The following is a 26,818-nucleotide window of genomic DNA, read 5'->3' as shown; positions in this document are numbered from 1 at the left end:
TCTGTGCCTATAAAAGTACAAAAATGGGTACACACCCCTAACTGGTATAGCAAATAATGAAAATAAATAAGAGCATCATTAAATGCTGACAGAACAGCGCCCCCATATGGCTGTAAAGATGCACATGAGACAATGCACAACATTAGGTGCAGTGTTTGTTAGTATGCATGTAATGGAAGGGTCAATATATTGTACATTAAGGGATTTTTGGAATACATACCGTATTTTTCAGACTATATGTCGCAGTTTTTTTCATAGTTTGGCCGGGGATGCGACTTATACTCAGGAGCGACTTATGTGTGAAATTATTAACACATTACCGTAAAATATCAAATAATATTATTCAGCTCATTCACGTAGGAGACGTATAAGATTTCATGGGATTTAGCGATTAGGAGTGACAGATTGTTTGTTAGACGTATAGCATGTTCTATATGTTATAGTTATTTGAATGACTCTTACCATAATATGTTACGTTAACATACGTTCTCAGTTGGTTATTTATGCGTCATATAACATACACTTATTCAGCCTGTTGTTCACTATTCTTTATTTATTTTAAATTGCCTTTCAAATGTCTATTCTTGGTGTTGGGTTTTATCAAATACATTTCCCCAAAAAATGCGACTTATACTCTAGTGCAGGGGTGCTCACACTTTTTCTGCAGGCGAGCTACTTTTCAATTGATCAAGTCGTGGGGATCTACCTCATTCATATATATAATTTATATTTACTTATTTATGAAATATATGTTTTTGTTAACAAGTTAAAAGTGTTTAATGATAATGCAAGCATGTTTAACACATATAGTTCATATTGTTAACAAGTTAAAGGTGTTTAAAGATAATACAAGCATGTTTAACACATATAGTTAATGTTAACAAGTTAAAGGTGTTTAAAGATAATACAAGCATGTTTAACACATATAGTTAATGTTAACAAGTTAAAGGTGTTTAAAGATAATACAAGCATGTTTAACACATATATATTCCTTTCTTTCATGAAGACAAGAATATAAGTTGGTGTATTACCTGATTCTGATGACTTGCTTTGATAGGAATCAGACAATGGTGCTGATAACGTCCGCATTTTCAAATGGAGGAGAAAAAAAGTCCTCCTTTCTGTCCAATACCACATGAAAGTGGTTGGTTTTTGGCATCTTATTTGTCCAGCTTCCGTACTCCTTCGTATACACTTTGCAAGAAATACATTGGCGGCAAACTCCGTAGCTTGCTAGCTTGTGCACGCCAGCTTTCTGAGACTCTTATTTTGTTAGCGCAGGCAGGATGAAGCAGCGCTTTTATTGTGCAACTGTGCAGTCGGTCTTTGGCGTTTTGACGACAGGTACGGCGCCAGAGTCTGTTGAAATAAAGTGTTTCTCGCCTTCCTGTCTGTTATTTTTTCTTAATAATGAGCTGGCAGCAGCCAGCGTCATCTCACAAGACCTTCGGGTGCCGTGAATGTCAATCAAGTGACGAAAGTGACGTCATAGTGAAGATTTATGATCGCTCATTTTTAGGACTATTTTTTTAATGCCTGGCTGGCGATCGACTGACACACCCTGCGCGATCAACCGGTAGCTTGCGATCGACATAATGGGCACCCCTGCTCCAGTGCGACTTATATATGTATTTTTCCTTCTTTATTATGCATTTTCGGCTGGTGCGACTTATACTCCGAAAACTACGGTAGATGTAGACAGTTACACAATCAGAAATAGGCACTAATTGGGAAATGGGCGTGAAAACCTGCAGTATTGAATCATCTCAAATATGCATTCTTCTATTGGAACAGTTGAGTTACGTTTGTTTCCTTGTTGAAGGTGTCTTCCCTGGAGAGTAACGTAGGAGAGACATTGTGCTCGCTGAAGTTTGCCCAGAGAGTGTGCAAGGTGGAGCTCGGCCCCGCAGCCAGGAAGATCGAATCTGGGCAGTGCGACTAAACCGACAACTTCCTGATGCTGTGAGCGCACACGCACCAGTCACACTCTTCCTAACATTACAACATCAACTATCCTGCACAAGGGCTAAAACTGTCTATGTCAGCCAGACGTGATCTGGCATCAGACAGGTGAGCACCTTTTGACCACCGTTGAGCAGGAATAATTCTACCAACCAAAGCAAAAAGTCTGCCTCCACCACATTGTGTGATTCTGTGAGCCAGTATTCTCTTTCCTTTACACATCTTCGGGATCTCCTCACCGACATTTAACACATTTCTGATTACTTTCGTCCTTCTAAGTGGTATTTAAACATGTTATGTAGCGTTTTATGACACAAGTGTCACATATCTATGTAGTGGCTGAACTCCTTGTTTTGCTTTAGAGCCTTATTTGTTTGCCTTTTTACCAGGGTTGAGTATGAGGCCTTGTGTTGTCATGAATAGTGCAATATGTTGGGGAGGTTTGTGGGCCTATGTGGACAGAAAATGCACTTTATAGTCAAAAAGGATGCTTTTATGTCAGACCAGGTATTGAGGTGCTTGCATAGATATCACTAGTGAAGGTCATACCAAAAACAGTTCAAGCGTACCAACCCAAGAATCAAAACTTACAGGTAAATTGCACTTTTTTGGGAATTTTGCTTTGATGATTCACAATTCCTAGGTAAGAGAAGAACACGTTTTTTTTTTAAATGCATTCTAATTCGTAATATACGGCAAGTACAAGGTGGTTAACAATGCAGCTTATAGGAGTAATCTATGGTGCCCATAAAGCTCTCTTAAAAAACATCCAAAAACCGCAAACAATACTCCATTTACAAGTCCTGACCTGAATATTACCCAAGTATTAATGATAGTTATTAAGAGCGCTAACGCAGACAAACTATTTTTACCAGCGCCTTGGTCTTGGTCTTTATGCAGCTATTGACAAACTGAGCTGCTGCATAATTCTAGATGATAAATCATGCCTCTCACCTGGGTAATAGAATGTTGTTGCCATAAACCGAGAAGTTGGCCAACTTTGACATTCAACTTAGACCTGGAGATGGTGAAAAGGACACGAAAAGACGCTCGTTTGCCGCACCTTTTTTTTTTTGACCTGCGTGAGGATTATGATTAATTGTTCATCTAAACAGGAGGATATAAACATCCCATCAGTCGGCATCCCAGTGAGAGCAGACATTGCACAGTAAGTAATTGTTTGTACTTACTGTATACTGCTGAAGAGGCTGCACGATGCTTAGTGTTTCACTAAAATCTAGATCTGTTTATCATTTAGCTACTAAAACTGGTTGCTCATCCTCCGTATATTCAGGCTCAAAAAGTAGGTTCTGTAGCACCTTTTGTCCCAAAGTAATCGTCCCTCATGAAGTCTGCCATAATTAATAGAAGTAGTTGTTGGTAAAGGAAATAATGAACGTTGTGATGCGTCTGTCGTATGCTTAAAATGAGAAAAGTATGTAAATATTACATGTTATTATGAATGTGCCTTTTACTACATTGCATATATACTTACAGCGTGTGTATATAAAACAATGATAGAGGATTTTGGGTGTTTTTTAGAGCGCTTTATAGGCGGAATAGAGCGACTCCCATTGGCTTCAACGTTAGCTGACTTTTGTTATCGTGAATTTACGAGTTAAAATGCATAAAAAATAAAATGTGTTCTTGTCTCACATAAGGATTTTGATTGATAGGCAACATTTAAAAAAAATGTGCAGTTCCCTTTAAGTGGTAGTTGTCTGAATAAATATGTATTTAAAGGGAGTGTGGATGACATTTGGAAAGAAAAGTAGTGTACTTATATTCAAAAGTTTGTAGCTTGTTTATAATTGAATTACACATATACAAGATTGTATCATTGGATTTTCATTGTACAAAAATAAAAAGACTAGACGAAGCTGCCGTCACGTGCCAATATGTTCCCTGCCTTGTGATGCTCTACATTTTCCACTGTGACCTTTATTCAGTCTGAGTCCCTCTGGTCTTCTTGCACAGCTCCCACCGCTGCAGCCAGCTCCTCCTCACTGCCTCGCAGGCGATCGCCTGCACACAAACACTTTGATTTATTCGTGTTCATAATTAAAGAGAAAATAGGGATCGGATTCGAGCTGAGGTGCAGTTTTGTGTCCTTTTGGGATCGAGGAGAGAAACAGGAAGTACTCACGGATGAGTTCAGCAATGGCCCTTTGTGTTCTCCTTGATAGCTTTTCCAGTTTCTTTGCAACATCCCGTTTGAGATCCCTAAAACCACAACACATCAACTTCAATCCTACTATTTACACATTTAGACAATAATGAATTTGTTGACTTGACTCTTTTTCAGGAGATACTACAGATGTCCCAATCATAGGATCAGGACCGGCGCCCACATTTCCCTTTTTGAACTGGGTAATTTTTAAACTGATTAATCTGATTTTTTTAAATAATCATTTGACAGCACTAAATAATACATTTTGATATTGATTTTTTACGCTAATGAAACAATACTGTATAGGAGGCGATAACGATACGAAATATTGTGATACTGGTATGATATTGGAGACTCCAGAGTCAATACAGTACAATAATACATTATCAGTATAGTTGATGCTAGTGCATTACAATTGTACTGTGAATGACAACAATAAAATACCTTGTGATATCAATATTTCATACATGCGACTTGGCTTTATAAACGATAATATAATATGTAGAGATGTCCGATAATGGCTTTTTTGCCGATATCCGATATTCCGACATTGTCCAACTCTTAATTACCGATTCTGATATCAACCGACCCCAATATATACAGTCGTGGAATTAACGCATTATTATGCCTAATTTTGTTGTGATGCCCTGCTGGATGCATTAAACAATGTAACTTTACCATGAATTGATTAACATGGACTTAAACAAGTTGAAAAACTTATTCGGGTGTTACCATTTAGTGGTCAATTGTACGGAATATGTACTGTACTGTGCAATCTAGTAATACAAGTTTCAATCAATCAATCAAAAACAAGGTTTTCCAAAATAAGAGAACAACTTCAACTCCAGTTAAGGAAAAAAGTGCCAACATGGCACTGCCATATTTATTATTGAAGTCACAAAGTGCATTCTTTTTTTTAACATGCCTCAAAACAGCAGCTTGGAATTTGGGACATGCTCTCCCTGAGATAATCCTAATACCCACTACAACTATGGGAAATACTATACTTCGACTTTCACAAAGTGCATTATTTTTTTTAAACACGCCTCAAAACAACAGCTACAAAAACAATGAAGGCACACCGCTTCAGTCCAGAGTATACTAGAGCATACTTGCCAACCTTGAGACTTCGAATTCGGGAGATTGGGGGGGGGTTTGTATATTGTAGCGTCCCGGAAGAGTTAGTGCTGCAAGGGGTTCTGGGTATTTGTTCTGTTGTGTTACGGTGCAGATGTTCTCCCAAAATGTATTTGTCATTCTTGTTTGGTGTGGGTTCACAGTGTGGCGCATATTTGTAACAGTGTTAAAGTTGTTTATACGTCCACCCTCAGTGTGACCTGTATGGCTGTTGACCAAGTATGCTGTGCATTCACTTAGGTGTGTGTAAATGCCGCATATATTATGTGACTGGGCCGGCACGCTGTTTGTATGGAGGAAAAGCGGACGTGACGACAGGTTGTAGAGGACGCTAAAGGCAGTGCCTTTAAGGTACGCCCCCAATTATGTTGTCCGGGTGGAAATCGGGAGAAATTCGGGAGAATGGTTGCCCCGGGAGATTTCCGGGAGGGGCACTGATATTCGGGAGTCTCCCGGGAAAATCGGGAGGTTGAAACCGATACAGATAATTTCCGATATTACATTTTAAAGCATTTATCGGCCGATAATATCGGACATTTCTAATAATGTTTGCAATTTTTATATTTTTCATTTCATAAAAAAGGTTTAAACCAATCGAATATGCTATGATGTTTATTTTAAGATACTAATCTTCACCAAAAGGAATGGCTAAGCATGCCACACACAATATCGATATATAAACGATACTAAAGTGATTGATCAATATTTTTATTTTTATAGTTTTTTTTTGTTTTTTAAATGTCACTTTTGTTGTTGTTTTATTGTTTACAAACTCAGGGATTAAGTCTCTGGATACACAAGGGGTTTGATGGCAAAACCCAAATGATTTAAATGGGAGCCATTAGTAGTTTTTTGTCTTTGTTTAGTGCACGAGCCATTTTTTTTGTACAAAAATTTAAAATTAAATAAATACATTATTTGATTTACAACAATAACAGCACATTCTAAATTTAATAAGATAAGCTTAATAAAAATGTGTAATTGTGTAAAGAACCAAAAAGTTCTTACCAGTCTGGTTTCCTTGGGGCCAGGTTCGCTAAATCCTGAGTAGAATATAGACTGTATAAACAACTTATTTGTTTAGATAGCAAAAAAAGGATAGAAGAAAGAAGTACCCACCACTTCTTCAATGATGGGCTCAGGATTGGCTGCCTGTAACTGGTCTTTGACTTTGTCCTCCACTGTGAACAAGAAAATGCTCTCATCAAGTCAATTATACACTTCCTGTATTATTAGTACCATATTTTTCGGACTATAAGTCGCAGTTTTTTTCATAGTTTGGGTGCGACTTATACTCAGGAGCGACTTATGCGTGAAATTATTAACACATTTACCGTAAAATACCAAATATTATTATTTAGCTCATTCACGTACGAGACTTTTAGACGTATAAGATTTCATGGGATTTAGCGATTAGGAGTGACAGATTGTTTGGTAAACGTATAGCATGCTCTATATGTTGTAGTTATTTGAATGACTCTTACCATAATATGTTACGTTAACATACCAGGCACGTTCTCAGTTAGTTATTTATGCATCATATAACGTACTTATTCAGCCTGTTGTTCACTATTCTCTATTTATTTTAAATTGCCTTTCAAATGTCTATTCTTGGTGTTGGGTTTTATCAAATACATTTCCCCAAAAAATGCGACTTATACTCCAGTGCGACTTGTATATGTTTTTTTTCCTTTTTTATTATGCATTTTCGGCCGGTGCGACTTATACTCCGAAAAATACGGTACACCATATAAATATTTGTGTATTGTGCAGCTGCAGTACAACATTGAAAACATTAAACAATAAAAATTTAGTATTCCTAACTAACCTGATGCAGGTTTGGCTTTGGGCACCTGCCTCTCCTTCAGCCCTTCATCTTCTGGAATGTAGTTCCTCAGCTTCAGATCCCTGAGCACAAACACAAGTATGAGACAGTGTCCACCAGCAGGGGGTGCTATAGGCATGAGACTGAGGGGACTCCATCAAGAGACCATCTGCATCCCTGTATGACTGCCTGTTGACAGACTGGAGGCTGGGGGGAATAAAGTCCCCCTTTTTTCCACCCTGGAAAGCAGTCTCGTTAACATGTCCCACCTGCTCCCGGGCACAGACAACAAGGAGCCGAGGAATGTTGTCCTTGACAGTCTAATTACTTTCATCATCTCTCTTTGAGGAATTCTTGGCAGGCTGGGCTCAGCGACCACACAGGGTCCAGCAGGGTGATATGAAGGTAAACTAAAGCGCCTGTGGATTAAGAAGGGAGTTCTAGGCTACTCTGAGCCATGCGATGAAGCTAGCAGGGGCACGTAGCCGACACATTCATTCATTCACAGACAGATGCATGCCTTGTATGGCTGAGGGCAGGGATGCTGCTCGTGTTTGCCACTATTAGCCCTCCGCTCACAGAAGAGGCAGTGTGAGCAAAAAGATGGCTACTGATCCATCTCACCAACATTTAACACTATGTCAACTTAATTTAGAATTCCAGATGTGCATTAAAAATGTGGACGGAAAAGGAAAATGCCCCAAAAGTCGGGTGACATTTTTTGAACCTGTGTTTATTTAATTTAAATGCCGAATGCAAGGGAGGCTGCTATTTCCAAAATCTGACAAACAAAACACTGTAAAATGTAATATTGATTTGGCGTGTGTGAAAAAGTTGAAAGTAAAACATAGCTCTCTCTGACCACAAGGTCATTTATCAACGAGTATTTGGTACAACACAGCAGCAACACCACCAGTGTTCTAATAGCGGTAATGAGCAAACTGCTCAGTAGGGATGTAACTATATGACAATTTAATATCACGGTTATCATTATCATCGCAGTATGGTTGAATGTGTTAAGAAGTATTTATACATACAGTACACTGAAATCTTCTTTTTGTTAAATAATTAAAATAGACACATTGTTAGAAAAGCCACTATTTTGCATGTGTTATGTTTCTTATGCTTCACTGATAGTGTTTTAGTCTTAGTATTTTAACGGTTTTAATGGCTAAGCTTTTATTGTTTTAAATATTGGTTTGTACAGTAGCACTAATGCAGTCTCCCGGGCTCCCCAAAGCCCACCCACCCTTGGGGTCTGAGGTCACTGAACAGCTCCTCCCACTACCTTGAGAGAGCGTTTTGAATGCGCTTCCTGACGGGCTAGTTCTGGGAACTGTGCAGCTGGTCACACAGCTTCCTCCAGTGCCAGTTCTCCTTCAACGGTGCTACCCACCTCTTCCCCAGCGGGGGTGTCTTCAGCTTTACCTCCGGAGATATCGCCACCGCCAGTTCTTCCTTCTGCCTATCTGCAACATCCAAAAGATCTGCCTCCTTGGATGAGGCACCCTCCAGAGAAGTAGTGTGGCATGGATGGATAAGTGGTGAGAAGGTGCTAAGGGAGCTGGAAATGGTGAATCCACTTCTTGCTTTGACACTCGCACAAGCCAAACTTGCTCCAGCCAGGCTGCCGCCCCCTGGTCCTACGTCCAGCTAAGCCGCCACCTCCTGCACGGCCGCCTCCCCCGGTCATACGTCCAGCCCAGCAGCCTGCTACTCCAGTGGGCCTGCAGACGCCACCAGCTACTCCAATGGGCTCGCAGAAGCCACCAGCTATCGCAGTGGGCCTGCAGACGCCACTGGCATCCTCTCCAGTGGGTCTTCCTACGACGCCACATCCTCGTCTCCAGTGGGTCTTAGAGCTCTGCAGCCAGCCCCTGTGTCACCTCCAGGGCTGCAGCCAGTTTCTGCGTCACCTCTAGCTCTGCAGCCAGCCTCTGCGTCGCCTCCAGCTGTGCAGTCAGCTCCAGCCTCGCCTCCAGCTCTGCAGTCAGCTCCAGCCTCGCCTCCAGCTCTGCAGCCAGCCTTCGCCTCACCTCCAGCTCTGCAGCCAGCCTTCGCCTCACCTCCAGCTCTGCAGCCAGCCTTCGCCTCACCTCCAGCTCTGCATCCAGCTAACCTCCTGCCCAGCAGCCTTCGTGACTCCCAGCTCGCCTGCTGCGGAGGCGCCTGTCTGGCACCCACACACCTTCTCCTTGTCGGCCAAGAGTGTGGTTGTTCCATGGATGCTCTCTGCGCCATTGGCAGCAACGCCCAGGACCCGTGCGTGGGTCATTATGGCTGCTGGTGTGCCACTGCCGCTCACTCTTGCCTCGTTGGGGGCCACAGGTGTGGCCATTCCGTGGAAGCCCGCCTCGCCAGCTGAAGCGGCATTCAATTTGTTGATGCGACCTGACTCGTCATTGGTGGCTTTTAGATTAAATAAATACTAAAGCTATTACCGTAAACTTCAGACTATAAGCAGTTACCTTTTTCCTACGCTTTAAACACTGCAAGTTATAAAACAGTGTTATCTTTGCCAACGGCCATACTGCAAATAGTTTTCATAAAACAAGTAAAGACACTAACGACGTGTGTTATTGTTTATGCTGTGGCGCCATCTTTTGGATGAGTTCTCTCACTGCTGCAGGGTGAACGTCTACAGTATTTTCTTCTGTTTAGTGCTTTGAACCGAAAGTTATGTACAAGTGCCGTTCCGTCTTGTAGTCGTCCATATTGTTTCTACTCTTATGGATTCTTCATTCATCACTCCAAGCAACTGTTGTAAGTATTACAATATAACTAAACGGTAGATTTATATTTTTGTTATCACAAAAAAAAAAGATTACTTTGTCTTTTTTTTATTGTTTACAAACGTAGGAAATAAGTCTCTGGACACCGGAGGGATTTAAAATTAATTAAATTAGAGCCAATAATAGGAAATAATATAATAATATAGTATCAGCAATTGGTATGGCCAATACTGCCCCTGTAACTACTTGGTATTGGATCGATACCCAAATTTGTAGTATCACCCAAAACTGATAAAGTATCGAACAACAGGAAAATAAATACAGTAAATTCTGGATTATAAATCGCAAATTTTTTCCTACGCTTTGAACGGTGTGGCTAATTTATGAATTTTTCTTTGCTGAAGGTTAAAATGCAAATAGTTTAAAAAATCGTTTTTAAAAACACTGAAAAGGTGTGTTATTGTTTGTGCTAGGGCACCATCTTTTGGAGAAGTTCTCTCACTGCAAGTGCTGCAGTGTCCTTCCATTTATTGCTTTCAACCGGAAGTATAAGTCCCATTCTGTCTTTTAGCCGTCTATAGTGCTTCGACTTGTATAAATTCTTCATTCAGTACTCCAGCAACATTTGTAAGTTTTACAATTTAACTAAAACTGTTTATACTTACCAAACCGTCCCACGTGTGATTTCTGTAGGAGTGTTTCCATGCATAATTGTAAGTGCTATCGTAATGTAATAAAGCGAGCGCCGTCAGCATTAGCTAATATCCTAACACGTTTGTGAGTGTTAGGATTATTAACTTATAACGGCATTATTTTTGTATTGTTTCAGTTTCACAAATTCCTCAGTAAATTCACCAAGACGTCACCCTGGAGTTATTGAGTCTGTTTAGCTGATTGGAAAGCTAGCTTCAGAATCTAGTGGGTCCATGACTTTGGTTTCGTTTGATCAGCCGTTTTACTGCTGTGTTACAGGCACTGTTTGGAAACGATTAAGGTATGTAAATAAACATTTACAAAATATTTCTGTATAAATAACTTATTTCGCGACGTATATACAGTATATGCGGCCTATAGTTGCAGCTAATATATGAAAAAAAAAAAATTAAATTCCTAAAAGTTAAAGGGTGCAGTTTATAATCTATATTCTGGAAGATATGGTACTTTGTAAATTTTGACAAAAACGTAGATAGAACTATGTTACAAAATAAATTAACCATATATTAACAGTAAATTAACACATAGAATAATAATGGTTTTGACAAAATAATACAACTGAAAATGACAATATGTTACCGCATACGTCAGCAATTATTTAGGAGCCATTGCAACCCATTTTGAAATGGTTGTATTACCATTTACATATCTGATAGTATATTGTGATACGTATCGTTTATATACATATTTAGATATAGATTCTAGGCCATATGGTCAATCCCTACATGATGACACTATAAGTCAGGGGTCACCAACCTTTTTGAAACCAAGGGCTACTTCTTGGGTAGTGATTAATGCGAAGGGCTACCAGTTAGATACACACTTAAATAAACTGCCAGAAGTAGCCAATTTGCTCAATTTACCTTTAACTCTGTTATTATTAATAATTAATGATATTTATCTTTGTGGAAACACTGATCATCTTAATGATTTCTCACAATAAATATATATAGAAACAGATAAATATCAATATGCAACACTTTATTTTTATATTTTCTCTAAGTGCACATTTTTCAAATTGAACATTTTCAAATGATCACTTCTAATCACAATATCCCATTTTAACTAGCTAGCCACTAACATTTTTTTTTAACAAATCATGAATTACTTTGCACCATGTTTGTACAAATAATAACTCATGTAAAATACAAAAGTAAACTCTCAAATTTTTAAATCATGTCACACTTTGAACTGGACACCAAATCTGTTATCTGTTTCTTTGTCAGTTAGTGGGAAGCCTGGCATTGCATGCTGTTAACTAGTGTGTTGTACTCTGGTGTGTAACTTGACACTGCAACTCTGAGTGAGTCTTGCAGATGTGCATCAGTGAGGCGTGTTCTGTGTTTGTTCTTGATGAAGTTCATGTCAGAAAAGGCTGATTCACAAAGACAAGATTTTTCCTCATTGTTTGCGGAACCTTCTTAATCTTTTGGACATATTTTCACAGCAACCTGGCCTTAAGCTTAATTATGATAAATGTAAAATGTTAAGCATCGGAAATCTAAAGGGAACGTCCTTTCGGATGGAATGCAAAGTGCCTGTTTTGTGGACAGATGGACCAGTTAACATACTTGGCGTTGTTGTCCCAGAAAATCTGGAAGATCTAGGCTCAGTAAATTATGATAATCGACTAAGAAAGCTGGACAAAATTATGCAATTATGGAAAGGGAAATCCCTAACCTTGTATGGTAAAATGTCTATTGCCAACTCGTTTATTATTCCTCAATTTATTTATCAGTTTTTGTCATTACCAGCTCCATCACAAAACTTTTTTAAGATTTATGAGCGGAGGGTCTTCGATTTTGTCTGGAACGGCAAACCAGAAAAGATTAAAAGAAAGGTTTTGTACAAAGAGTATGAATATGGGGGCCTGAAACTTCTCAACCTTGAAGCTATGTGTCTGTCTTTAAAAGCATCAATTGTTCCAAAGATGTATTTAAACATTGAGTGGTACACAAATGTCCTGTTGGACAAAAAACATGTACTGTATCAAAAGAAATTGCATCCTTTTTTACAAGTGATCCCCTCCCAGAGAGTCTGCTGGGAAACATGGCGGGGTTCATAAAGGAAACAATCCACTCATAGTGGTGTTTTCAATTTTATGTGCCAGAAAAAAGAGACGATATTTTGCAGCAGTTAATATGGATGAACTCTAATATTGTAATAGATGGAAAGCCTTTCTTTTGGAAAAATATGTTTGAAAGAGGAATCATTTTTGTCAATGATATTATCAATGAGAATGGTAAAATTATGAAGTATGATGAATTTAGAGCTATGTATGGTAAGGCTGCAGCTAACGATTATTTTTCTATCGATTAATCTATAGATTATTTTTTCGATTAATCGGTTAATCTATAGATTATTTTTTTCGATTAATCTATAGATTATTTTTCCTTTTACCGATTATTTTTTTATTCAAAATGAAGATGAAAAAATAAATGTAGGCCCGTTTTTTCAAAAGGCATGGCTTTTATTTACAAAAAAAAAGAAGTATGGCCACCCAGTCAACATTGACAACAACATGACTAAATATTCTGTAACAATGTAAACATTTAAAACTTTTAAAATTTAACAAAATTAAAAGTAGCTTATTTGCTTTTTAATGTGCAAATATAAGAGTCAACATCCAGTGCAAATCTTAATATTCTGCAATAGTATAAGCATTTCAAAAGTAAAAGTATTGCTTATTTTGCTTTAAAATGTGCAAAAATAAAGATAAACATCCAATACAAAAAAGTGCAAAACGAAATATTCTGTAACAACAGTGTAAACATTTCAACAAAAGTGAAAGTATTGCTTATTTGCTAAAATGTGCAAAAATAAAGATAAACATCCAATACAAAAAAGTGCCAATCTAAATATTCTGGAGCACTGTAAACATTAAGTATTGCTTTTAAAATGTGCAAAATAAACATCCAGTCCAACACAGTACACAATAACCAATTCTACTCATTCCAGTGAGTGACTAACAGTTGTAATGAAGAAAGGTTAGCATGTCTACATGCTTTGGTTCTTTTCTTATTTACAATATTCCCAGCAGCTGAAAATAGGCGCTCAGAAGGGGTCGATGTGGCTGGAACTGAGAGCTAATTAGCCTTCACCTCAAGCCAGGATTGCGAGTGAGCTGAGCTGCAGTTTAAGTTTCTAGAAGGTCAACGGGCTCATAGTGATGTTACTAGTAGTTGACTGGGAGGTGTTTATTATCATTTGGGGAGAGTCCGCTGCCTGATGCTCACCTGCTAAACACCTATCTGCTCCACGCTGAAGCGCTGACTACATGCGCTCTGAATACGCACTGCTGATTGGCTGATAATGCTTCGTGTGTACCAATCAGATGGTTGTGTGGGTGGGACAATGCTGCGTGTGTACCAATCAGATGGTTGTGTGGGTGGGACAATGCTGCGTGCTGAGACAGAGGCAGACGGAGCAAAGCAGCTTGCTAAGACTTTAGCTTAGAAACTCGTTCGGTACACCCCCGTACCGAACCGAAAGCCCCGTACCGAAACGGTTCAATACAAAACACGTACCGTTACACCCCTAGCAGATACAAATGACACATTCATGTTTTTGTGTAATGATGACAACGTATGCTCGCGCGGACGATTGACTAGTTGATGGTTTTCTTTCAAATGTTCGTTCATAGCCGTTGTGCTGCTATGATAGGCCATTTCCGCTCGACACAGTGTGCATACAACAACATTATTAGGCCGTTTATTGAAATACTCCCACACTTTTGACCACTTTTGGCATGCTTTTCCCCCCTCGCTCGCACCGCTCGCATCGTCTTCTTTGATCGTCTGCTTTGCGCTTCGCCATGACGGTAGTGTGACGTCATTATGCGACGCGTCGACGCACAAAAACGGCGTCGACGTATTTACATAACCGATGACGTCGACTACGTCGACGCGTCGTTTCAGCCTTAATGTATGGTGATGCTTGCTCAAGCTTTTCATTTTATCAACTAACTGGAGTAATTGGGAAAAGATGGAAACAAATAATTAATTATGGAACTACTAAATTATTAGTTTGTAAACCTCTAATAAGAAATTCTAGTTGGCAAAAAGGAACTAAAATAAATAGAAAAATATATAATTTTTATTTAATAAAGAAATCTTTGAAGGCTGCCTCATACAACACAAATGGAAAATGGGAGGACTTTTTTGACTGCCCGTTGCCATGGGATGCCATATTCAAACTAATCTATAAAACCACTATCGATGTGCAAAATCTTTATTTTCAAATTAAAATTATTTATAACTTCTTGCCCACAGGGAAAATGTTAAAATGATGGAATATGACAGAGTCAGATGATTGCCGACTTTGTTGTCAGGAGCCTGAATCCACCCTGCATTTGTTTTGGTATTGTCATATTGTGTCTTTGTTTTGGGTGGAAGTTGAAAAAATGTGTTTAAGGATTGGTGTGTTTATGAAGCTTAATGTGGTTTCTGTTATTTTAGGAGAGTTCATTGACAATCATGATTTAGTCAATTTAATTATAGTACTCGGTAAAATGTTTATTTTTAAGGCCAAAAACAGATATTCACTTAGTATTACTTTCTTTAAAACATTTATTCAGTATTTTCTAATTTTAGAAAGTTACATGGTTGAAAACGATAATGATGCCAAAAAACATTTAAAAAAAAGATGAGAAGTCCTCAAAGGCTTATTTTGAAAGTATAATTATGTTTATAGATTATATGATATCTGTTGTTGTGTTCCCTAATTTGAGTGACCTGGACATAATCTGAACTGTACATAAATGCTTATTTTGAAAATGTAATTTTGTTTATAAATTATATGCAATCTGTTGTGTTCCCTAATTTTTTTCTGTGTACATGAATGAAGGTGCGTGTTGCTGAGTCCGACTTGGACATTATCTGGACTGGGCCTGGTTTAAAAAACCCTTTAAACAAATCTAATTTCATTGACAACCTGGTCTGTTGAAGATAAGGCCCTTTTTTTTAAAAAATAAAATAAAATAAGATAAATAAATAAAAAACATTTTCTTGGAAAAAAAAAGAAAGTAAAACAATATAAAAATAATTACATAAAAAATAGTAATTAATGAAAATGTTAGTGGACCAGCAGCCTATACAATCATGTGTGCTTCAGAGACTGTGTCCCTTGCAGATGTGTTGTCTATGTTGTGGGAACCAGAATATTGGTAGTAGAAAGAAATAACCCCTTTTGTGTGAGTGGGTGTGGATGAGTGTGCATGGGGGAGGTTGTTTGGGTTGATGCACTGATTGAAAGTGTATCTTGTGTTTTTCTATGTAGATTTAATTTTTTTTTTTAGAACAGGCCCGCGGGCAACTCATCTGGTCCTTACGGGCGACCTGGTGCCTGCGGGCACCGCGTTGGTAACCCCTGCTATAAGTCAACACAAACTTCTGACAAGGCAACATTTCTGCTAAATATGGCATGGAATCAGGAGTTTAGAACATTCCTAACATTCAACCTTCGAGGTTCCGCTGCACAAGGATGTGTACAAATTCTAATTTGACAACTAGTGTTTCAACAAAATGGTCACAATGTTTTAGGAATACTCCTCTTGGAAAGATTAATATCCTATCAACAAACACTAACTGTCCAAATATTTATTCAAGACAAAAGTAACTCTGTTGCCCTTTGCTTCCACTGACTGATGTTGTCATCGTCCTAAAAAAAAACTTCAATATGAATGTGTCCTCTCCAAAAGTGTTTCCAATGGACTTTAAAAATAAAATGGTTCCACTAAAATCACACTACCTTTCCCATTCAAGGGCAGTGAAATGCCCCCAGAGAACCATTAACCCTAAAAGTTAAAGATAAACTTGTTTTCTTCAACTTTGCTGAGATGCACTCAATGCAAACAGGACTACCATGCTCTTTAAACACCAGCTTTGCAATGTGATCCCTCATCAAATTTTTAACACTGACACATGACACACTCGCTCAAATGTGTCTTAGTTTGTATAAAAGGACAAAGTCAACAGGTCTATTTTATGCCTCCTTTAGGACAAATATTACTATTAGGCCATTCCACTCATTCATTATGTTGAGAGTGCTCTATTGTGTTGGACTGGAGGAAATACAGAGGCACTCCCTTTGGTGTCGTCACCTCACACTCATTAAATATAAACAATGGAAAAAGGTCCTGTAGGACAGGAAAGATGGCTGCTGTTTCTTCTTCGCACCGACTGCAGAATATTTGACTAACTATTATTAGCACAAGGCCTTACGAGTAACTAGTGTAAACAGTATGCAAGGTATCAATGCTAATTAGTGTTAAGATAAATGTTTTACTTCCAACGACAAGCCAAAAATAACAAATAGGTCCACAACTATGAAGGACAACTTCATGTGAAGCTCTAACCTGTGTCTCTCCTCCATCTTCTCCTCCTCCGGAGCAGCCTTTTTATGCTTTGGCTCACCATCTTCAGGTTCTTGTCCCTGTTGAGATAAAAAAAAACAACAACATATCAATACTGTATGTTCCATAAAAGTCATCACCTTCACAATAAAGTAACTCACACATTTTACAAAAATAATATTAGTATCACTTACCTCATATTATTACAACTTTATTCTAGTAATATTACAATTAAATGATCATTCTTTACCTGGAAATAAATGTTTTACCAATAACAATAGTATTGCATACTAAACATTTTGTTCCCATATTAACACTTGATTTTAATGTTAATAATTGTGTTTAGCTTTTTACCTGTACTATTAATTCTTCATGTGCCTTTATTCTCAAAATTATGCCTACTTTTACTTTGATGAATTAACTACTATTAAAACATTACCCCATAATAATGTTTTACTTGTAAAAAAATATGACTTTATTCTAATGAGTATTTACTTTATGCTCATAAAATTGTTGTAAATTATTTTTAGCATAGTCTTAATATTATGTATACCAGTGGTTCTCAACCTTTTTTCAGTGATGTCTCCCTGTGAATTTTTTTTAAAATTCAAGTACCCCCTAATCAGAGCAAAGCATTTTTGGTTGAAAAAAAGAGATAAAGAAGTAAAATACAGCACTATGTCATCAGTTTCTTATTTATTAAATTGTATAACAGTGCAAAATATTGCTCATTTGTAGTGGTCTTTCTTGAACTATTTGGAAAAAAAGATAGGTTTTTATTTATATTTATAAATGATTTTTGAATTGTTGCTATTTTTAGAATATTTAAAAAAAATCTCACGTACCCCTTGGCATACCTTCAAGTACCCCCAGAGGTACGCGTATCCCCATTTGAGAACCACTGATGTATACAATAGGATAATGTTCCATTCTTGTGTTGAGCACATTAAGTGGATGTGCCAAAAGTAAAGTTAAAAAAGTTAAAGTACCAATGATTGTCACACACACACTAGGTGCGGCGAAATTATTCTCTGCATTTGACCCATCACCCTTGATCACCCCCTGGGAGGTGAGGGGAGCAGTGGGCAGCAGCGGTGGCCGCGCCCGGGAATCATTTTTGGTGATTTAACCCCCAATTCCAACCCTTGATGCTGAGTGCCAAGCAGGGAGGTAATGGGTCCCATTTTTATAGTCTTTGATATGACTCCGGCCAGGGTTTGAACTCACAACCTACCAATCTCAGGGCGGACACTCTAACCACAAGGCCACTGAGTAGGTCAAAAAAAATTTGGCCACAGAAAGACTTGGATCACCAAAACAGTACTGCCGAAACAGAATATTCTGATGACATAATCAATCATTTTCGATGTTCAAATCAAAATGATAATGCCAATGTTAGCTATCGGAAATTTGCGTGATTTCAATAAATGGCCACCAAATTGATAGTTTGCAGTTCCACATTGACACAACCAGCCACGCAACAAACTCAAAAGTACTATATAAAGAAAAAAACAATGCGATGACTGCAAACCGCAAATATAAAGTTTGAGTAAAATACTGTATGTAGGTTCCTACTGTGGAAAGATCAGTCATACTGAATCATTGTGGTATTATCGTGTCAGTTTGTATCTACGGGACAGTAGTTTCTGACGAGTTACGGCACTTTGCGCTAGTCCTCAAGGGAAATGTGGTCTTCCTTCAGGCAAAACACTACCGCTTTGGTCCACTGGCGGCACTATAAACAACTAAAAATTTGCTTTAAATTGAATTTTTTTTGCCTTTTTAAAGAAAAGAAATGCATTATCGTTGATTATGCAAATTATAAGATTACGTTACATTGACCAGGCCCCTAACCACACATCCACCGCCACAAATGTATTGGCAAGCTAGGGATAACCCTGATGTAGTTGTAAATTTCAGGGTATAATTAACTCAAATTACTACAATACAAAGCTGTCAAACCACACATGTTGAATATGTTTTACATGAATTTGATTTGTGTGCTACTAAGGACTTTTAAGAATGTGCTTTTGGAAAATCAGAGAAAGAAGACCTAACAAACTGCATCAGAGGTAATTTAAAAGTAAAAACAGGCTAGCATGAATCCTGAGAAAAAGTCCAAGTTAACAAAGGATATCAAATCCCGCCCCTGTTATATTTTCCTGACGACGCTTCCTGTTCACCTGCTACAACAATTCATAGCTCTGACTCAGTCTTGAAAAGGAGTACAAAAGGAAAGCAAAGAATGTCAACAGTCTTCTGTCAAACTTGGCTTGCCAAGTCAGTTTGTTTCCATACTGCAACTCCTCAATGTCATCTACAATAATGCACAACGTAGCCAGGTTTGAACTGCTCGAGGGGCACATTCTTTCCAGAACAACTTAAACAATGGTCATATTTAAAAAAACAAAATGCTTGGTGAAACTTAAAATAATCCTGTGCACATTAAGTGCAGTTTAGTTTTATTGCCCAATACTGTATGTGTGTTAATCAATTTAATAACTTACATTTGTTTTTCCAACACTTTCTGAAGATAAGCAGACGACCAAAAATGTATAATACTATATCGTATGTTACACACTGGCTGAAAACTAGGGCATGATCTTAAGCTCCAAAGATGCCAAATCTTGCCGTAGCAGCCTAAATAATGTTGCTTCTCGTCTGGTTAGAACCAAACTTATATTCACTGGAATGCAGTGTTTGGAAAAATCAATATGACCGTGCCTGCATGTGCACAAATTAAGAAGAGTGTCATTCAAGATAATCCATAAAATATACCAATTTAAAAGCTTTTTGAGGAGATTCATTTCATTGATCCATTATGTGTTTTTTGTAACCTATTTGACTAAACTGTTTGCCACATATTCTTTAATGCATATACACACGCCTCTTGTAGTTTGAAATTGATACACTTTTTAAATAAACAGCAAAGGTTCACTTAGGTATAGAAAAATACAATATTTTATTTGGATATAATAGAGGAACTGATTATAATGTGAAATATATTCGAAATGTATTTATTACCCATGTAAAATATTGTATCCACAAATGCAACAGGTAAAAGAGAACACATCGGATAAAAGAATACATTATTCAAATGGACGTTTCCATCAGTTTGGCAAACTGGACACTAAAAAAGCTATTAAAACTTCAGAAATGATAACTAATGATTACATTTTCCTCTTTCAAGTTACGTATGATTATTGTACCACTCTTTATTATTTTATATCATCGTGATATATTTTGCCCAGGGGCAATGCTAAGGATATTTGGACAAACATAAAGAAACTAACAGGAAATAATACTATAAATAAGAACATTAGAGAGTTGCAAATAAATGGAAATCTAACTTGTGATTCAAATGAGATTGCAACAGCCCTAAACATATACTTTGACTCTGTAAAAAATGTGGCCAATAACTCCTGTCCACAAATCCAACTTACAATGCCTCTGAATATGGCTACTTTGGTGTCTCAGTTAGATGTAAATAGTTACCTGTGGGTTGAAGAACTCAAAAGCCAAGGATACATTTTATATTGAAACAATGGTTCTCAAAACTCACTAACAATCGCTAATTGCCCCAATCACTAGCATCATTAACAAATCTATAATTGAAGGTCAATTTCAGGAAATCTGCATTTATCACTCCAATCTTTAAATCACGAGACCCTGAAACAATCAATAACCGATAAGCATTCCCCCTTTAGTTTCCAAAGTAGCTGAAAAACTGGTGGCAGAGCAGTTCTTTAAACATTTGAATAATAGTCCATACAAATTAAACCCAATGCAGTTTGGCTTCAGAAAAAAACATTCTAGTTGGGCCCTGTCTATATAAGTGCAATTGCTTGGATTTAGCTGAAGTCACGTCCAGCGCATTAAATTTACACGGTGGTCAAGCCAGCGTCTATTCTCAATGGATACCTGGCGCCATTTAGCCTTTCTCAAAGAAGTTAAAGAACGCACAAGTTTGCAGTGATCACTTCGTTGATACATTTTTAACGTTTAGTATTTCCCATTTAAGTATTATCTGGATATTTTTTGTATTTCTTAAAACACAATTTTGCGACAAGTGTTTCATAAAGCACCAACTCGGCGAGTCTAAATTAAAGAAAGCAAATGTGCGCAGAACCTGAAAGAGTTAAGCTTTTACCAAAGGCAGCAATTATAAATCAAGCTTTCAGCACATTCCCAGCGTTGAGAAATAGTTATATTTTTATGAAGACACGCATACTTGTAACAGCGCTTGCAACAACAATAAGGCAACAAACATGGCTGTAGACGCAAAGTTAAATCATGAAAGGCAAACTTACCCGAGCAAAAATTATGTATATTTTCTTATTGTGAGACACACTCACTAACCCCTGTGCCACCGTGTACCGGGAGAATCTTGATACCAATTTGCTTGACCCAGCCACACACAAAGAAGTTGTAGGTCACCATGCTTTTCCAAGTAATTATCTGTTTTGTCATGTAGAATGATGTCTGGAGCAAAAGATAGTTTGATATGTCTGGGAAATCCACCAACGGATAGTCACTCGACAAATAATTTTTTGATAAAGTATAGGGATCTATTCCATTGCATAGTTAGATTTGTTTGCTCGTATCTGACCCTAGAGTGTGAATGTTGTCTGTCAATCTGTGTTGGCCCTGCGATGGGGTGGCGACTTGTCCAGGGTGCAATCCCGCCTTCCGCCCGTGTGCAGCTGGGATAGGCTCCAGCACCCCCCGTGACCCCGTAAGGGACAAGCGGTAAAGACTATAAAAATGGGACCCATTACCTCCCTGCTTGGCACTCAGCATCAAGGATTGGAATTGGGGGTTAAATCACCAAAATGATTCCCGAGCGCGGCCACCGCTGCTGCTCACTGCTCCCCTAACCTCCCAGGGAGTTGAACAAGGTGATGGGTCAAATGCAGAGGGTAATTTCACCACACCTAGTGTATGGGTGACTATCCGTGGTACTAAAAAAAAAAATTAATTAATGAATGGAATTTTTCAGGAAGATCTAGGCCCTCTCCGTACTCAGAGAGTTTGCGCGCTGCTTGCTGCAAAAAAGCTATTTTGGCTGGATGTATGGCTGGACGATATGGCCTTTTATTAATATCTTGATATTTTTAGGCCATATCCCGATACACGATATATATCTCTCTATATTTTGCCTTAGCCTTGAATGAACACTTGATGCATATAATCACATCAGTGTGATGATTATATGTGTCTACATTAAAACATTTTTGTTCATACTGCATTAATATATGCTCATTTTAAACTTTCATGCAGAGAGGGAAATCACAACTAAGTCAATTTACCAAAACTGTATTTATTAAACAGTTATTAAGCAGTGGCACAAACATTCATGTCATTTCCAAAACAGAAAGTGCAAGATTGTCAGAGACATTTTAAAACAAGCTATGAGTGCACTTTTGTGCATGGTCACTAAGATGACATATCAAAACACAAAATTAAAGTGCACTTTTTGTACAGAACGCCAATACAATCGTTTAAAACAAATAAAGTGCACTTTTGTGCATGATGTCACACAAGATATTTCAATAACTGTCAAATAAAAATTACTTGCACAATAGGAAATCAAATAGTGTATGTCCTTCGCTATGTGGTAGGTTACTGCGGACGTTATCTCCTTCTGTTGTTGACTAGTTTTTTCATACGGTGTTGATCTGGAAATGGTTGCTTGGGCATTTTGTGGGTGTGGCACCGAACAGAGATGTTGACATGCGGAGTTTCAAGTACTCCTCATTCTCTAGCGGGTGACTTTTCGAATGATGCTACAAATTAGCAGTGCATATTACGGTTGTCTTTTCAACATCTTCCCGCTTGAAGCCAAACCACCGCCAGACGATGGACCCCGTGCTGTTTTTCTTGGGAATGAATTATTCCTTCATTTGTTACCAGATTCGCACCTTCTCTCTCTCGTATTACCACTCGCACCGCTCCGCTTGCACCACAGCTAACGTTACCCAATAGCGCTACCTCTCTGCTCCGCGAGAGCGTATGACGTTGCACGCGCGACAGTATGTGACGTATGTAAGAAGGTGCGTTTGTTTTAAGCCTCTGTGAGAATGTAATGCCCGCAGCTAAAAGCAACTGCCTGAGAACGTATACTCGAATATCACGATATAGTCATTTTCTATATCGCACGGAGACAAACCCGCGATATATCGAGTATATTGGATATATCACCCAGCCCTACTTGGATGACCACCACTGTTTTTCACTTCCGGAAAGAAGTCACGTGACGGAATACAAGCTATAAGGCAGTGTGCAATTTACACCAGCACTTTACAAACTTGTGAATTGCCACTTTGTAACAAGCAATGAGCAGTTCTCGTATGTTTTGGCAGTTGGCACTCAGGCGCTTTAGCACTTGAGCAATTCAGCACTCTTACACTTAAATTTAATTGGTGGTCTGTCATTAGTAATTTTGGTTTATTGTTTTTGATTTTTGTTTGAGTCCTACTGTACTTTATATTATTGTTTTATTGATGTACATGGCATTGTTTTCCTGTTGTTTGGTGCTGTCCTGTTTGGCATTAATTGCCGCAGGGACGGAAGTTTAAAATTAGACACCGGCTACAATCTTGCATATTTACATTTGTGTGTTCATTAGGGGTGTAACGGTACGTGTTTTGTATTGAACAGTTTTGGTACGGGGACTTCGGTTCGGTACGGGGGGGGGGGGGGACCGAACGAGTTTCTAGGCTAAAGTCTTAACAAGCTGCTTTGCTTCTTCTGCCTCTGTCTCAGCACCCAGCATTGTCCCACCCACACAACCATCTGATTGGTACACACAAAGCGGTAACAGCCAATCAGCAGTGCGTATTCAGAGCGCATTTAGTCAGCGCTTCAGCGTCGAGCAGATAGGTGTTTAGCAGGTGAGCATAAGGCAGCATACTCTCCCCAAATTATAACAAACACCTCCCAGTCAACTACTAGTAACATCACTATGAGCCCGTTGACCTTTTAGAAACTTAAACTGCAGCTCAGCTCGCTCGCAGTCCTGGCTTGAGGTGAAGGCTAATTCGCTTTTAGCGTAGCGTTAGCTCATTTTGCGGTGCGTGTGTGTGTAGTCTCTCCTAATGCTTATTCTTATTGCTTGTACTATTTTTTCAGCTATAGTTACATTAACCATTAGTAATGTAGCAGCCTAGTTTTGAATGGCAGGGTCCCCGATATCACATGTTGATAAAAATATAACATTTACATAATAAAAATCAACTACAGGCTTCCCAAATGCTGTAATAAATTAAGCATGATGAGTTGACTTGAAACTGTTTAATGTTGCACTTTTTATATGTAGAAGAAAAGTTTTGCCATTCTATTTAATCTGAGCATCAACTTGAGGCAGTTTAATGTTGATTAACGTGGGCAGAATTATTATAGTGTTCCCAATGTTAAAAGCAGTGTTTCCCACACATTAATTTATTTGTGGCGGCCCGCCACGAAAGAATTACGTCCGCTACAAATACATTTTTTATTTCTTTTTGTCCAGTCCAGCTTTTCAGGCAAATCATATAGTTGATGTAGATGCCCATATAGGCTGTTCAGATTTACTTTACAAAAGAGAAGTGTAGGATACTTCTCTTGTTGCCTTATTTGTATTTGACCACTACTGTTTTGTGTTTATTTGTTGCTGACTGTGGCAGGACACCTCTGCCTCTGTTTCACTTTATGTTGTTGGTAAATAATATGGTTGTAGTAGTAGGCTAAAGTTAAATTATTTAGTATGCACTAATTAAAGGGGCGGAGCTTTAAGAGACATTTTAGCTTTTATATTTTATAAGATATATTTTTTGTAAGAACCACAATTAATAAATATATTTCAGTGAATAACTTATTGTTCAAATCTGTATATAAATATGTACATAAAGTGTTGTAATTATATTGTAAAATGGATGGATGGATGGATGGACGTTTTAAAACCAAACTGTTATTATTAATTAGTAAGTATACATTTTTTGAGCCTTTTTAGAGAAAATCATATCATTGTAGTAAATTATGCAAATTACTCGATGATGTCATGGTGACCACGCTCATAGCCACGCCCCCACCGCCACAGGTATCTTGGCAGTTTATGGGAAACACTGAAAAGGATAAAGCCATTGTTTACAAATTTGGTAAATAAATAACCAAAACATGTATATTTTGTTGTTTTCTTACTGTACCGAAATTGAACCGAACCGTGACCTCTGAACCGAGGTACGTACTGAACCGATATTTTTGTGTACAATTACACCCCTACGATATAGTCATTTTCTATATCACACAGAGACAAACCCGCGATATATCGAGTATATTCGATATATCGCCCAGCCCGACTTGGATGACCACCACTGTTTTTCACTTCTGGGAAGAAGTCATGTGACGGAATACAAGCTATTGGGCAGTGTGCAATTCACACCAGCACTTTAAAAACTTGTGAATTACCACTTTGTAACAAGCAATGAGCAGTTCTCTTCTTGTATGTTTTGGAAGTTGGCACTCAGGCGCTTTAGCACTTGAGCAATTCAGCACTCCATCCATCCATCCATTTTCTAACGCTTGTCCCTTTTGGGGTCGCGGAGGGTCCTGGCGCCTATCTCAGCTGCATTCGGGCAGAAGGTGGGGTACACCCTGGACAAGTCGCCACATCATCGCAGGGCCAACAATCACACTCACATTCACACACTAGGGCTCTTACACTTAAATCCAAATGTCTATGGTCATTTAATTGATGGTCTGGTCTGTCATTAGTAATATTGCTTTATTGTTTTTGCTTTTTATTTGAGTCCCACTGTACTTTCTATTATTGTTTTATTGATGTATATGGCATTGTTTTACTGTTGTTTGGTGCTGTCTTGTTTGGCATTAATTGCCGCAGGGACGGAAGTTTAAAATTAGACACCGACTACAATCTTGCATATTTACAATTGTGTGTTCATTGATATGTACTGTCCCTGGATTAAATAAACTCTGCTTCTTGCTACTCCCTTTCGAACATGTTGAAAAGAGAAACTGGAAATTGTGATGTATCATGTTGTATGCTTGCATGTTCCAAATAAACTCAAACTCAACTCAAAGTCCTATGTGATGTTTATTATATTTGTATGTGTTTATGTATATAAACGTATATTCCTGATAGTGGATTTTAGTCTGTTTAAATGTAAAATATATATGACTGTACAGCCTCAACGTAAACCATCAAACAACGACTGAACAAATGTAGAATACATAAGTACAGTCAGTTTAAGACGAGTTTCACAAAGTGATTTTATAACATGCTTGCTGAAAAGTTGTGATGGGTTAGCCTCTCGCTAGCAGGCTAGCTCGCGGCTAACACTGGTACATGACTCAAAAACAACGAACATTTCTAACTTTTTGTCCGCCTTACTTCGATATCTACTTACGTGAAGTTGTTTTTCCCTTAGTGCTTTTAATCTTTCTTTCCTCTTAAGGGCTTGCTCCTGTAGAGACCCGATGTTTTTCTCCATGTTTTGCTCTGCCGCTACACGGTACACGCCGCTCACTTGTCTCTGCGATCCATTGCACAACCTCGGCTAAGTGGTGCAGTCGATTGACAAATGATCGATCGCACTCGCCTTTGTTTTCCACTAATACGTTTAAAGTTAGATACGATGTGCATTTACGTGTCTGTGTCTAATTCTATTTAATAATACTATTTTAGTTATATATTCATATTGTTTGGGTTTTAATATCATGTTATGATTGTAAATAATTTAAATAATTCAATGTATATACTCTGATGATTAAAGGCCTACTGAAATGATTTTTTTTTATTTAAACGGGGATAGCAGATCCATTTCGCGATATTGCCATATTTTTGCTGAAAGGATTTAGTAGGGAACATCGACGTTAAAGTTCGCAACTTTTGATCGCTGATCGCTTGCCTGTACCGGAAGTAGCGTGAC

At 38.2% G+C, this 26,818-nt stretch overlaps 2 protein-coding genes across 6 annotated transcripts in view; one reads left to right on the top strand and one right to left on the bottom strand.

Moving 5' to 3' along the window:
* si:ch211-257p13.3 (kinesin-like protein KIFC3) overlaps positions 1-4,510 on the top strand; it is a 49,296-nt gene extending 44,786 nt beyond the window's left edge. For 3 of the 5 annotated variants that reach the window (XM_062062979.1, XM_062062978.1, XM_062062975.1), the window contains one exon: positions 1,823-3,841. In XM_062062979.1, coding sequence (XP_061918963.1) covers positions 1,823-1,942 — 120 coding nt within the window. In that variant the 3' untranslated portion in view covers positions 1,943-3,841. Of the gene's footprint in view, positions 1-1,822; positions 3,842-4,267 lie in introns of those variants that run through there. The other 2 variants (XR_009827750.1, XM_062062977.1) reach the window with 2 other exon arrangements.
* ccdc12 (coiled-coil domain containing 12) lies at positions 3,743-26,458 on the bottom strand. The gene is made up of 7 exons (XM_062062988.1): positions 26,297-26,458; positions 16,896-16,972; positions 7,098-7,177; positions 6,389-6,450; positions 6,278-6,312; positions 4,109-4,185; positions 3,743-3,987 (listed from the first exon to the last, which is right to left on the bottom strand). Exons 1-7 carry the CDS (start codon positions 26,378-26,380, stop codon positions 3,908-3,910), a joined length of 495 nt encoding a protein of 164 aa, XP_061918972.1. The 5' UTR covers positions 26,381-26,458; the 3' UTR covers positions 3,743-3,907.
* Positions 26,459-26,818: the final 360 nt, after the last annotated feature.

Source organism: Entelurus aequoreus, linkage group LG11 (genome assembly GCF_033978785.1).
Source record: "Entelurus aequoreus isolate RoL-2023_Sb linkage group LG11, RoL_Eaeq_v1.1, whole genome shotgun sequence".
In the NCBI taxonomy this organism is placed as follows: Eukaryota; Metazoa; Chordata; class Actinopteri; order Syngnathiformes; family Syngnathidae; genus Entelurus; species Entelurus aequoreus.
Note: the sequence above shows the minus strand (reverse complement) of the source record. Positions and strands in the feature narration are given on the sequence as shown.

Bases quoted from the DNA above. Each gene is read 5' to 3' on its own strand.
- ccdc12 (XM_062062988.1), bottom strand. From the start codon at position 26,380: ATGGAGAAAAACATCGGGTCTCTACAGGAGCAAGCCCTTAAGAGGAAA. The intron at 7,178-16,895 runs GTTAGAGCTTCA...GTTTGTGCTCAG, and splicing joins AAGATGGAGGAGAGACACAG to GGATCTGAAGCTGAGGAACT. The intron at 4,186-6,277 runs GTAAGAACTTTT...TTGTGGTTTTAG, and splicing joins GCCCCAAGGAAACCAGACTG to GGATCTCAAACGGGATGTTG.